We start from the raw sequence: 15162 nt of genomic DNA on the forward strand, positions 1-15162 counted from the left end.
AATATGGCCTTCACACCAGTTGGTGCTCGGAACTAATAATAATAAAAATAACATAGGGTAAAGTCCCTACATGTTTCGAAAGGGAGACAGCACAAGCCTCAAACAGACCTCATCTCTTTCTTCAAACCCCAGGAATGATGGCCAATAATGTATAAGTGAGAGTCCCAAACTCCTCACTGACCAGACCATCTAAATGATGCATGTACCAAGTTTTGTGAGTTTTCAAGCATCTCTAGCCCCTCAAAAACAGCTTCCTGTTTCATGGCGAACAATGCATCACCATGGCAACAGCTTTTGATGAAAACTCAAAAGCGTCAACTTAGCTGATGAAATTTTAGGTGGATCTGGTTAAGCTGATAGGAGTAATTAGTAAAAGAATGGGGCTTATGACTTCCTGTTGCCAGTAGGTGTCGCTGTGATTGTGATTCAATATTGGCCTGTCCATGTCATCAGACCGGGACTCTTATCAAGCATGTGGAATATGGGGGAGATCCAACAATATGGAGTCAAGTTACAACAATTTGTATTTTCATTTCGAAACATCAAAATTCGCCACGTCGCAACGTTAACGGCGTTCCATGAAAACTCACAAGATTCACAATATAGCATCACCAAGATCTTAAGACTTTTCTGACCAAATTTGACATGGATCTGGTCAAGGTCCTGGGCAGAGCTCATGAAAATACAGAGACTGTAACTTCCTGTTGCCAATACGTGGCGCTATGACTTTGATTCAATATTGACAAGTAAATGTGTTCAGCCCGGGACTGTCAACAATCACCAGAACTTTGGGGCAGATTGGACAATGCACATTCAAGTTACAACAACTTCCTTTTTAATGGTGAATCATCGAAGTTCACTGCGTCGCCACGTCGAGTTCAATGAAAACTCACTATGCTGATAAGGTGTTTAGATGACACTCACCAAATTTGAAGTTGGTCGGTTTATATCTCTAGGAGGACTTTGTCTAAATACAGTACTTGGAAATGGCAAGAATTGCACAAAAACTGCAGTTAAATCAAAATGGCTGACTTCCTGTTGGACTTAGGATTTTTTGTATGTCTAGACATGATACATGTGCCTACCAAATTTCGTTCATCTGAAGGAGGAGGAGGAGAGAAATTTTCTAGGGGGCACTATCGAGCCATTTTGCCACACCCATGCTCAAGACATATGAAATATTACATTTTTCACCACTTCTGATGTGTAACGGGGGACTATATAAATCTGGTGACTCTCCTGGTAACCCCCCGTTAAGTTTCTTTTATATTGCTGATGATAGTGACAGCCTACAGTCTTTGTGCTGTGTTGTGATGATGATGGTGGACTAACAGCTGACAGTTAGTAACGTCAATTGACTCCAACGAAGACACCCACGCAGGTCCGATGTCGATTCAATGATGACTGTTTATTGCTTACGGGCACTTCGGGATCTAGGGGATACAAGCCCGGATTCTATGTGAATCAGTACACATAATCACTCTGAATGTCAATATAGTTATAATTAGGGACTGAGCCCAAAAGGCAGAGGGCGAGGACCCTATTGTTTTTTGTGTGTTTGTTTCTTTCTTTATTATTGCAGGACTTCACACCTAAATTTGACCCCCTAAACATGCTCAAAAACTCACCAAATTTTGCATGCACATCAGGTCTGGTGAAAAATTTGTCTCATGACTGGTACAATTGTATGAGAATGTCAGGTTGTTGATCATCTGAGGCCACTTGTTCTTCTCACAAGTGGGCAAAGCTTCTAGCATACTGCCAAGGGTGTGGTTAAAGCGCTCCACGCTTCCGTTCCCAGCGGGATGATAGGCTGTGGTATGGGATTTGTGAATGTGGGCTATGTCAAGTAGGTCGCGAATGAGCTGAGACTCAAAGTTGTAGCCACAATCTGAATGGATCCTCTCTGGGAAGCCATAAACAAAAAATAAATCATTCCACAATCGCTTGGCCACCTGTTTCGCTGTTTGGTTTGCACAGGGGAATGCATGAGCAAGGCATGTGAAATGATCTGTAACCACAAGGACATCCATAGAGCTGTTGTTCGAGTTCTCAGCACTCCAAAAGTGTATGCACACCAACTCAAGTGGAGCGTGAGTTTGGATGGAATGAATGCCACATACTCCTTCACTTCCTGCTTTTGGCCAACCCAGTAAAACCGCTGATGAGCCAACTGAAGTGTGCGACTCTGGCCTTGATGCCCTGCATCATCATGGATGCCCCTGAGTACTATTGGTCTCAGACCTGGTGGGACAACAAGCTGGTGGACCTTATGGCCTGAGGAAAGGTCTTTGGTTACCCTGTACAGAAGACCATTTATCAACCTCAGCTTTTCCCATTGCCTCAGAAGTCTCAGGACCTGAGCGTTCTCATGGCTTCTCTCACACCTGGATGGGCACTGCTTTCACTGAACATAGAACATGGCTCTGGATATGGTGGTGTCTTTCTCCTGCTTCCGTTGGAGTTCTACATGTGAGAGGGCTGGAAGTGTTCTTTGAGAATGGAGGGAGTAGATATTGCCAACTGCCTCTATAGTAGCTACTCGGTCTTGTGAACAGGGCTCCCATACACTATGAGCAGAAAGGAAGGCTGCAACAGTGTTGGTGGTGACATAACCAGATTTTGCCTTTGGTGTTCCAGATTCTGAGGATAGGACCAGAGTGTTCATAGTCAAGTAGAATGCATCTTGGACATCATCGGGCTGAACCTCCTTCGCCTTGTTGACAAGAGACTGGTAGGGCTCTTGGAAAATTCGCCTGGTGATACTGCCCTTAATGAAAGGGATTCTGCTGAGGCGGTCAGGGATGACATTTTGCACGCCTGGAACATATTTGAGAGCCTGTTTCAGAGACCGGAAGGCTTCCTGGCATTCTGTAGTCCAGTCAGCAGGAGACAGCTTATGCCATTTTGGGTGCTGGGAACGGAACCTCCACAGCCCACAACTATTGTATTTGTGTCTCTGCTACTGGAAATGGCTGATCCACCGCACTCAAGGAGGATGTGCTCTGTCTCCATATTTATAGTGCAGGCCATTGAGCCGCTGTCTAAATGTCCACAGAACTGTCTGCCTGCTGTCTCAACTGTTGTATAAAAAAGACTGTCACTGTCCATTAAATGCGGTGTTCTTTGAAATATCACTTTATCATCCTCTTCTTTTTCACAAAAGTAACTATACACTGACTGAAGGTCATCTGCATCTGAACTGTTGGGGGCAAACTCAGTGCCCACACTCTCCCCTCTGAATGTGGACAGGCTAGTTTTCCATTGGAGTAGTGTTGGCATGAGCAGGACTAGGAGAGGCACTGACAGTGTGCTGGCGTCTGGGGCAGTCTTTGATGCTGTGGCCTCTTGAAAAGCATGAGAAGCACAGGTGGTCACGAAGACAGTGTGTTTTTGTGCTGTGACTTCTGCTGTCACAGACATGACACATGTTACGAGGCCTAGGGTACTGGAATTGAGTGTTAAAGGAGGGACTGGGTCTGCTGCTCTGCTGATCATGGAGGAGCTTGGAGAGCATGTCTATCAAGTGAGACAGCAATGTGGCATCAGGGTTGCTGGACAGAGGAACTGGCTGTGAGACAAGAGGCTGGGTGGGCTCAACACACTGGGGCTAGGCCTTGCCTCCACGAGGGACTGAGTATTCACATTATACTCTGACTGTGACATGCAATGCTGTAGGATTGTGTGTTGTCTTTTACTTGCAATTCTGAGCTCTCGCCAACGGCTCTCAAGCATGTCCTGCACCTCCACAACAGACCATTTTTCCAAAGGCTTGCTTCTGAAGAATGTAGCTAGGTGCTCATAAGGACAATGATGGATGAATTGCATTGATACCTGAGGTCCAGGTTCATCAACTGAGCGACCCCTCCAATTTAGACAGTCAACAACATGCTCCATAGCTTTATTAAGCCAGAGCAAACAATCAAACGCACTCTCACCAGTGCTTGGCAAGGTGGCATAGAAGTCAAATAGGGGAGTTGATGAAGAGATGGCTTCACCAAAGTGCCGTTTAAGAATATTAAACACTGCATCAGGGTTATACTCAAGGTTGTAGGGGCTGTTTCTCACTGACACTTTGACTATTTCCTTAGCTTTGCCTGCAAGTCTTTCCATTATTTCCCTAAAACATTGCTCTGTTTCAACGTGTCTCTTGGAGCCATCATCACCTCTATCCACTCATATACTGTGCATTTGTCAGTGTGATCTCCTCTAAATGTGGGGGGCTTTGATATCTGGTTTCACTACCAGATTGACTTTGGACAGATCAAATGTATTGGAACTGGTTGTGCCACTACTGAACCCATGGGAAGGAGTTTGGGTGCTTTGATATGAGTGGAGTTGTTAACTTGCTGAATAAAGCCATTAGCAATCAACTGAGAAGTAATAGATGCTCCAATTTGCTGCCCTAACTGCAGAATTATCTGAGACAGTTGCTCCCCAGGTGCAGTAAGTGTTCTGCCCCATTCTATCATTCACATTACCAGAGTTTACATTGTAACCACTCTGAGAATATACATTATCATATGCATAACTTTCTCTGGGCCCATTATTTACATTGTTGTTTGCTGCTGCATGCCCTGCGGGCACACGCCCCTCGTGACATCACCGCACATCAACACTGACAGAGCGCTGCAGCCACTCCCCTCCTCTTTAGGAATTGCATCTTTAGAGGACATGGCTCACAAAGAGACACTACCCAGGCACGAAATAATGAAAGGTGCAAACAATTAAAAATAAATAGATGTATCCCCTTTAGCATAATCAGCCAAAATAATGCTTTTTGAGCATGTTTAGCCCCTGAAAATGCAATTCTTTGGGGGGAATAATAATAACAATAATAATTAAAGCTGCAAGCAGCGATGATCGGGCCCTCACACCCTTGCGCACGTCCGGACGCGGTACATAGAAGGGCTTTAATTGTAGGCATGCAGCTGTGTTCAGGACCGGACTCTTATTGTACATTGCACAAAGGAGTTAAATATCATTTCCTGTATCCACTATGTGGTGCTAGAGAACACCCATTAAGTAAACATCATGTTGTTGTATATCAATTGTAGACCAAATTTTGAAAATTTCACATGAATCAGATGATGTTTGTCATATAAGGCTGACTTCCTGTTGTCATTGGGAGAAGCTATGACTATGAATCAATACTGACATGTAGATGAGTTCAGGACAGGATTCTTATCAAGCATGAGAAATCTGGTGCAGGTTGGACAATGTACATTCAAGCAGCAGCAACTTCCTGCTTCATGGCGAAACATCAAAGTTTGCTGCGTAGCCATGGCAAGTGCGTTCAGTGAAAACCCAAGATTTTGATAACTTTTCATCACAAGCTAGACTAGCTGACACACATTGATTTTGAAGTTGTTATGATGAATTCTGTAGAGACGTTCGTTAAAATACAAGGCATGGAAAATCGTCAAAATTGAGTAATAAATTCAAAATAGCCAACTTCCTGTTGGGTTAAAGCTATGGGTCCAAGAGACTTTTTTGTGCACACTGGCATGATTCATATGTGTACCGATTTTTGTACATGTAGGTTTAATGTGGCGCGGGGGCTGCTTCCTTAAAATATTGTGGGGGGCGCTTTCGAGCCATTCTGCAACACCCATGCCCGCCACCTATAGAATATTACAGACTTTAAGACCTGTCATGTGTGTGCAAAGTTTTGTCAGTTTTCAAGCATGTCTGGCCCCATAGAAACAGCTATGTACAAACAATATGTCGCCTTGGCAACGGCGTTTGATTATGGGTCATGAGCTGCAGAATGTAGCATCACCAAGGTTTTGCATCTCAACTCAGTCAATTTCAGGTACATCGGCCAAATTTACTATGAGTAATTAGACAAAGTATGACGCATGTTATTTCATGTCGACAGTAGGTGGTGCTATGACTGTCACTAAATACGGGTCTGTACATGTCATCAGACCGGGACTCTTAACAAGCATATGAAATTTGGAAAAAATCAGACCATATGGAGTCAAGTTATAAGGCTTTGAAATTTCATGGTGAGACATCAAAATTCGCTGTGTCGTCATGGCAACACATTTCGACAGAGAGTCACCAACTTCAGAATCTTCAATCTCCAAGGTCTTGAGGCTATTCTTGGTAAATTTGAGGTGGATTCAATCACCATGCTACCCACAGGGTGTCAAAGTGTAAGACATGTAACTTCCTGTTGCCAGTAGGTGGCACTATGACTCAGATCCAGTATTGATGTATGGATCTGTTCAGGGCGGGACTCATTTCAAGCACAAACGGTTTGGGTCTCATAGGATCATGTATGCCGAAGTTATGGCCATTTAAATTTTCATGGCGAAGGACTGAAATTCACTGCCCGGCCACGCCCCCCAGCAATGTCGAAAATCACTGTTTTAATAAATTTTCATCTCCAATTTCTGTAGATGATACTGATAGAATTTGAAGTTGCTGAGGTCAAATCTCTAGGAGGAGTTCGTTAAAGTATGCGGGCTGGAAATGGCAAAATCGGCAACAAAATCACAACTTTGATCCAAATTGGCTGACTTCCTGTTAGACTCAGGGTATGGCTCCAAGAGACTTTTTGGTGCGTCTGGTCATGATACATACACATACTGAATTTCATTCTTCTACAACAATCTGTATCGAGGGGCTCAATTTTCTTAATTTTCTAGGGGAAGCTATTGAGCCATTTCGCCACGCCCATGTTCAGGACCTCAAAAACAACAAATTTCGCCACTTTTGATGTATGGTCAAAGTTTAACAACTTTTTGTGCACGTTCAGGCCTTAAAAATGCCTTTGTTTTGGAAGAATAATAATAGAGAATAATAATTGCTTCAATTACAAGAATTAAATTAAACTAATTAAAGCTGTAAGCAGCGATGATCGGGCCCTTGCACCCTTGTGCACGTCGGGGGAAAACAAAGTTGAAGGGCTTTTTTTGTAGACATGCAGGTGTGTTCAGGACCGGCCTCTTATTGAACATTGCACGAAGGAGTTAAATATCATTTCCTGTGTCCACTATGTGGTGCTATCAAGTAAACATCATTTTGCTGTATATCAGCTGTAGACCACACCACACCACAGTGTGTGAGTGTGTGTGTTTGTCTGTGTATGAATAAGTGGATGAGAAGGCAAAAATTGTAAAGTGCTTTGTCTGTTAAGGTAAAAAGGTGCTATATAAGTGCAGTCAACTTAAAATTTGCTCTACAAGGCTTATATTTCTACAAATGTCAGCAGGCACCAAGTCTGTGTTGTTGAACTTGAAGTCACAATCCATGCAGACTATATGTAGCCTATCCTATCACTATGTAAACAGGGAAAAGAGTACAATCTTGTACCTGGCTATGGCACTTATGCAGGAGCGGGACATGTTGATGAAGGAGGAGGAGGAGGCTCTGGTCTGTAAGATGGTCTCAATGCCCCTCAGCAGGTCGTTGGTCTTCAGCAACAGCAGCATCTGCCGGGGCACTCGGTTCAAGAGATCACTGATCTGGGGCAGGTACAGAGCTGCATTGGTCCGTATTTCAAGGTCCTGCCGATGGACAGTTATCATAATCACAATAATGATCATCACAGCAAGACAGGCAATCTCTTTACTGGTTAAATTATTTCGAAATCACACACACTGATGTTTTCACAGATTTTGATAGACTAAGTCTCTTCCAAGTGGATGGACAGACCCTCCTTCCTTGATTCTAGGTTGTTAGGGTGGACCAACATACCATACACATTTATGATTTTATTAGTTTATGAGGAGAACTGAGCTCAGCAAATTCTCGGCATAGCCCTGTCAAATTTCAGCCTGAGAAGAGATCAAATAGTGTTCACGTGTATGATCAGTGTGTTGACAGTCAGGGATTTGGGTGGTCTGGCACCAGGCTGAAATAATAGTGAGTGATGTACTGTAAGAACATGCTGTGCTGTTAGTCTTTTTAAAAGTATTAAGTGTTATTGTTGCATGTGTGGGCAGCCATGTTGTCACAGCTATTTCATATCTTGAGAGGAACCTGAGGTCGAGAAAACGTACCCAAATTCCCAAGTAGGAACTGCCTTAAAAGAAACTTTTTTAGTATATTTCCAGATTATCAGCAGGAAATGGTGGGTTTCCATTTAATCAAGCAAAGAGTAATGAATGGAAGTAAATCAGAGTTCCGCTTTAAGGGATTTTTCCATTGGTGGACTTGTTAGAGGTATGGAGTATTTATTTGTAAGTGGGGTCTAGTGCTCATTTCCATGTGCATGCATGAAAGAGTAACAGAGAGAGAGAGAGAGAGTGAGAGAATGTGTTTAGACGCACATGCATGTCTAGAGCTGCCCGCTCAGTGCTCCAAAATTGTCATTTTATGATAAGGTGACCTAAGAATATTTCTTTTAGGTTCTTTTAATTATGAGAATATACAGACTGTGAGAGGATATGAAGCATACTTAAGTAAGGAAGGACAGGAGGAAGAACCAGGAAGGAATAATGAGGTTGAGAGTAAGAAAGGAAGGAGAGATGAGAGATGAGGGGAAGGAAAGAGGAAAACAAATTAAGTACAGGTGAAGAATGAGGGGATCAAAACAAGAATAGTACTGAGTTTTGCAACAGCATAAATGGCAACATACTGTAAGAGACACAACATGAAAAAAGAAATAATGAGGGAAGAAAAAGAAACAGAGGGATGACATTTGCCTCCATGATGACAATTTGTTCTCTTTGATGTTGAAGACGGTTGCTTATGTCTCCATGCGAGCGTTAGTGTCCTGCTCTACTCCACTTCAAAGGCCTCTCCAAGCTGCACATCAACAGGCCTAAATTACACTATTAGTCATGGAACAAAGTTGACTGCAAGCTTTCAAATACATCATTTAAGTATCTTTGGACAGAAAGTAAAATCAGGAGGTGCACAATCTGTATGAGTACAAGACATTACAAGAGTGAACTGCAGAACTGTGAAATTCTAAGCTAATTGGAAACATACGAATGCAGTATAATCTGCAATCACCATGTCTTAATCTACACACAGCACACAATTGTGAGATGTATACAAGCACGATAAACAACATAGATCCATATGACGTGGCAGCCCAAGACTGGATTACAGACCCTGATGCACTACTTCTACAGTTATGTGTATTTGCTAACAAGATACCATTAGGTAATTAGCTCAACATTATTTCATTTTTCTAGGCATAGCTTGTCCTGGCATAACGTGTTGTCCAGAGTCAACTGTCACTGTGTTGCCCCTGAATGAAAAGTGGGCAATGCCCCAAGGAAGCTTTATATGCCAGAGATGCAAGAAAGGTATTCTATCAGATACAATATACAGAACAACATTGCGATTATTTGCAAGAATGGCAATATTCCGACAACTAAGTATAATATGTTGTTTGTGTGTGCACACTTGTTTTGGGATTTTTTTTGGATGGACATGCTCCTAAACTCTCAATTTTATACACTTTGCTATTAATTGTAGTCTCACCCATTTATTTCTTATGGCTGGTCATTTTTGTACACCCCAGGTGGACAAAATTTAAACAAAACACCCAAAATTTAATGAAAATGGTCAAAATTTATTTTTTTGTTTTCATATGATCTATGTGGAGGATATCATAAAGCCTTATGCCAATCAGATGAAAAAAACTACATTTTTCAAACATAAAATTTGTAAATCGGTCAAATTTGACCAGAGCACAACAGGAAGGAAAGAAGTGTACTGACATCTCCTCACAGCATTTCCAAGTAAAGCAAAAACAAAAAAAATGGGTTACTTAGTGCATGTGTTTAGTACAGTTTCATTTATTGCCCTGAGTACTGCCCTGAGTGCAGTTGCTTTTTCCTTCTCTGCAGAGCAAAACTGGCACTGGTAATAAAGAAGATAATAGCAGATCTTACGGTGGATTCTGACCTTCTTACGCCCTCTGTCTCTGCCCACCATTTCCTAATGTCTGCTTTATGAAATCATCCTGCCGACTGTCTAATACACTAGGGAGAAAAGATAAAGCAGCACAGTACAGCACAGATTCTTCCTCCCCCCAACTGCATTCCCTTTGCCTTTTGCATGGCCTATTATCACAGCACTCACCATACAATATGTCTTTATTGAAGCTTTCAGATGCAAATGAGAGTACTGTCGCCTTCTCTGTGTCCTGCTGACAGCTGTGAGGCTTGCTAACCAACCTCCTATAATTGCTACTAATTGTTATTCCCCAAGCAGGACTCAGTAGAGCACTTGAGAACATCCAGCCCCCTGTTATTTGGACAAGGGAGGCTGAGGGTTTGTGGAGTATTACATTGTTGGTTTATGTATATAGCCTGGTAGCTCTTGGGTTAGATTTGTTTCAAGTAAATAAAGAACAACTGGAGTTGTAACTGAGGGGGGAAGCTTGTAAGGGTTTGCAAGCAATGAAGGAAAATTAGGTGGGAAGGATTAATGCTACAACCCGGTCTGCTACAAAATATGTGCAAGTGCAAAGTGTTCAATGGCAATGGTCACTGTCAATACAGGAAGTAGTGTCACATTTGTATTGAGCAGTTAACAGTCAAGGAGAGTAACAGGTAGGCAAGCTTTAAATCTCACCTGATGCTCTTCTTGACATTTGGACTTGCATTGAATTAGACTTGCAGAGATTCTGTTTATAGACACAATAGTGGGTTTTTAGGGGGGGCAACCACCACTCACCAAGGGGGCACATAAGATCACACCTTACTTACTACCTTACTACTGTACTATGTGAGGCAGAAAACATTTAAATAAATATCTGATTTATTATTAGTCAAGTATGGATTTTCTTGTACCCGTCCTTTCTTGTGGCACTGTTCATACAGTGTTGTCTGTCTCATATCCTTTGAAGGCCTCCTTGACCTTGATTTGATTGATTGCTTTGCTGTTTTATATAAAGACAGAAAAAACAGTGTGTGTGTGTGTGTGTGTGTGTGTGTGTGTGTGTGTATCAATAAAAGTCCCCAGAAAGATAGAAAAAACAGTTTGTGTGTGTATGTGTGTTAATATGTGTGTGTGTTTCTGTGTCAATATATGTATGTACAGGCACAACATGTGTATATGTATGTATGTATGTATGTAAAGTATGTATTAGGGGTATCACGATAAAACTTTTAAAACTGAAATATTGATATCATGTTAATAATACACATATGATAATATCTTGTAAATAATCCAGTACCTCTTAAAACCCGTTACCATTCCAGCGGCCTGTGGACGGGCCATCACACTGTACACAACTATGCTATGTACAAAACTCCTGTCTTTAAGTGGGTACTCATGCAACACATCTTTGGAAAGCTAAGATTCTTGTGATGCAAATTATTTCAAGATACAATCACAACAGCAGGTACAATCAAGCCTCTGTCAGACCACCAACAAACAAATAAATAATTACAAAATTCACATTACTCTCTTATGAAGCCTCATATTACAGATTTCCTAATCTTCCAACGTATTCTCCATCCTAACTCGCAGTAGCATGTAAACATTAGCCACATTTTGGTATCAAAATGGCAGCTTTACTCTGACCTTTCGATTGACACTTAACTTGACCCAATAGGACATTCCACGTCCTGTCCACAGCCTACAATAGCACGACAGTACGCATTGAAAGGAGGTGCCTGCCCCTCTTCTTTTGTGTAAAGATGGAGCCAGTAGGAACAGATTCTGCCAATACCTGGTGCTTCAAATAACTAATGAAATTCTGAAAAAGACCATATGCTGCTTTATTGTTTTTTATAAAGCCACAACATTAAAATTATGTAAATATAAATAGTTTGCTGTGATTCACTTTTTATATGAACTGCTTTTCCACCATAACACTTGTTTTGACTCTTTCATATGCACAAAGTTTAGTTTCAACAGGGGAACAAAACACTATAATGTGTTTATGCTTCAGTTACTCTGAAGCAGGGGTTAGTTGGTGTCTAAATGGCCTTTTTTTGGAAGATGCCTCTACATACCCTTAGAAAAACATGTAAAATATTCATTTTCTGTGGTATTGTTATTAAATTTGAACTTGGACTAGGTAAGGCTCCATGCTGTGGTGCCATTGTTTTTTCCAGCTAATAAGTCACAGCTATAGTTCATCTGCAGGCATCTGTTTGCAAAAAATATTCAGGCGAAAATAAAAAACTTACACTACAGTGTGTTCCAACTTCTTTCAAACTCTGTATAGATATGGTTACTGACTCTTTCTCCACCTCCACCTAGTATTTTGAGTGTAATTCATTTGCGAGAAAAGACTGGATTGGACTGATAGCATTTTTTTCTCCAAATTTTCTACAGATATTGTGAAAATATCGTTATTGTGAATTCTTTTTGCCACAATAATTATGTTGTGAAAATCTGATATTGTGACAGCCCTAGTATGTATGTATGTATGTATGTATGTATGTATGTATGTATGCACTGTATGTATGTACATATGTATGTATGTACAGTATGTACATTAAGTATGTATGTATGTGGGTCAGTATGCATGTGTATGTGTCTGTATGTGTGTCATTTGCTCCCATCCACTTACATTGTAAAAATATTGTTATAAAAAGCTTAATATCTTAAAAATGATAAAAGTTATGAAAAAAAAACAAATGATAGAGGTAATGTCCTGATCAAGTTGAACATTTGGATATATGAAGTTTTTGTAGCTGAAAGTATGTAGGAGTAGTTAGTGGTCAAAAACATATGGAAGAAAAATAAATAAATGAATAAATAATAAAGAGTGAAGATAACAAGACTGTGCAAGCTGTACCACAGCTCTCACATAATAAAGATTTTGATGACAATAGTGTGAATGATTGTCAGCATTCACACTAATAAAAAATAACAGCATGTGAGCTGCTATGCTGCTGTCACACAATAATAAAGAGCGAAGACAACAGTGTGCGCAGCTCCCACAGAACTAGAAAATTGCGCAAATTCTGAAGAAATTGGGTATGAGAGCTGCAAGCTGCTAGCTTCTGCCAGCTAACGCTACTGCTGCTGCAAGCTGCTGCTCCAGCAGCAATGTTATAAAATCTTATAGCGCCACTGTCAGGTGAAATTATATCAAATGCTACAGACTTGTTCACCATCCCCATCTGTACAACATAACATATTCAGGGTCCTCAGAATATGCTATGTACCAGGTTTGGTGAAGATTAGATGAAATATGTGCCAATAGAAGTAAAAAATTTGTTTACCAAAAAATCCAAAATGGAAAATTGAAAATGAAAAATTTTAAGAGGAAATGGGCGTGGCCTATATCAGTCTACTTGGCATCTTCCAAGGAAAATATTGTGCAAATATTCTTTTGATAGGCCTCACCGTTCATGAGTTATTAGCCAAAAAGTAAAACACATAATAACTAACCACATGGTGGCACTGTTGGTCTCATGTTTTAATATGTAAAATATTTCAACATGGGAAACCTTTTAGTTTTTGAAATGTGAACTTTCAAACATTCCTCCCACAGAGTTTCCATTATAGATTTTAATACTTTAAAAATTATATAAAATCACTGACACATGTTACAGTAAAGGAAAGTCATGGCATACATCTCCTTGAGGAAATATACGTTTTGACATATAAACAAAGTTAATACGACAAATTGTACAGAAGTAGTTAGACACCAAAAAAGGTGAAATAATATATAATAAACAGTGAAGATAAGATAGTGTGCTCAGATAAGATAGCGCAGCTCTCACACAATAAATAAAGAGCGAAGATAACAGTGTGTGGGCTGCTTCACAGCTCTCACACAATTGACACCACCACCACCATAGTACAACATAATAGGAAATTAAATTTGAACTCTTAAACTTTAGCTCTCTGTCATTTAAAGCCAGTTTTTATTCCCCTCTATTAATGATGAGTAACAGGCAGCTCTGGCGTTATGGAGGGCCATCCTATATGTTTTAAGACTATTTTGCCAGACTAAGTGAGATTCTTCCAGTTTGGTGGAAACGCATATCCTTTCAAGTTTTCACAATGTTTCTTTTAATTTGTGGGTTTAGGAGTTATATCATGAAGCTAAGTGCTTTTGTTTTATTATCTTCATTTTCACAGGGGCGATGGAGTCAAGTGTCATTCGTAATGAGCCTGAAACACTATCAACAAGATGATCAATTTGGGAGGGGCTGAATTTAGCATATCTAACCTCTGTTGTATTGAGAAATGGCAATGAATACAATGCTGATGGAATTGCTTCCTTAAATTTATCCATAGCAGATAGACATCTAGTGAAGACATTTTTGTCTGAACTAACTACAGCGATTTCTTCATCTAAACCATCAACCTGTCTCTTAGACCTCATCCCAATTAGGCTGCTTGAGGAGGTCTTACTTTTAATTAGCACTTTTTTACTAGGTATGATCAATCTGTCTTTAGTAACAGGCTATGCACCACAGTCCTTTAAAGTAGCTGTAATTAATCCTTTTCTTAAAAAGCCTACTCTTGATTCAGGCAGTTTAACCAACTATAGACCTATATCTAACCTTTCCTTTCTCTCTTAGATCCTTGAGAAAGCAGTCACCAATCAGCTGTGTGACTTTCTACATAACAATAGTTTAGATGAGGATTTTCAGTCAGGATTTAGAGCGCATCATAACACAGTGACAGCACTGGTGAAAGTTACAAATGACTTCATAATTGCATTGGACAAAGGACTTCTCTCTGTACTTGTCTTGTTAGATCTTACTGCTGCATTTGACACCATTGACTATCACATCCTATTACAGAAACTGGAACATTTAACTGGCATTAAAGGAATTGCATTAGGCTACTTTAAGTCCTATATATCAGACCAATTTCAGTTTGTACATGTTAACGATGAATCCTCCATGAAGGCAACAGTTACACGGAGTGACACGGATTTCCACAAGGTTCTGTGCTTGGACCAATACTATTCACCTTATATATGCTTCCTTTAGGTAATATTATTAGGAAACACTTCATAAATTTTCATTGTTATGCAGATGATACCCAATTATATTTATCAATGAAGCCTGATGGAACCAATCAGTTAAACAAACTCCAAGTATGCCTTAAGGACATAAAGACCTGGATGACCTGCAATTTTCTACTACTAAACTCAGATAAATCTGAAGTTATTGCGCTTGGCCCTAAACCCCTTAGAAACACATTATCTAATGATATAGCTACTCTGGATGGCTTTCCCCTAGCCTCCAGCACCACTGTAAGGAATCTGGG

General features: G+C 40.5%; 1 protein-coding gene across 5 annotated transcripts in view; it reads right to left on the reverse strand.

The window, feature by feature from the left end:
* adck1 (aarF domain containing kinase 1) overlaps positions 1-15162 on the reverse strand; it is a 128620-nt gene that overhangs the window by 7503 nt on the left and 105955 nt on the right. For all 5 annotated transcript variants that reach the window (XM_044374964.1, XM_044374963.1, XM_044374962.1 and 2 more), the window contains one exon: positions 7324-7517. In XM_044374964.1, the coding sequence (XP_044230899.1) occupies positions 7324-7517 (194 nt within the window). The remainder of the gene's footprint in view (positions 1-7323; positions 7518-15162) is intronic.

The sequence above is a fragment of the Thunnus albacares genome, chromosome 15 (assembly GCF_914725855.1).
Source record: "Thunnus albacares chromosome 15, fThuAlb1.1, whole genome shotgun sequence".
Classification (NCBI taxonomy): domain Eukaryota; kingdom Metazoa; phylum Chordata; class Actinopteri; order Scombriformes; family Scombridae; genus Thunnus; species Thunnus albacares.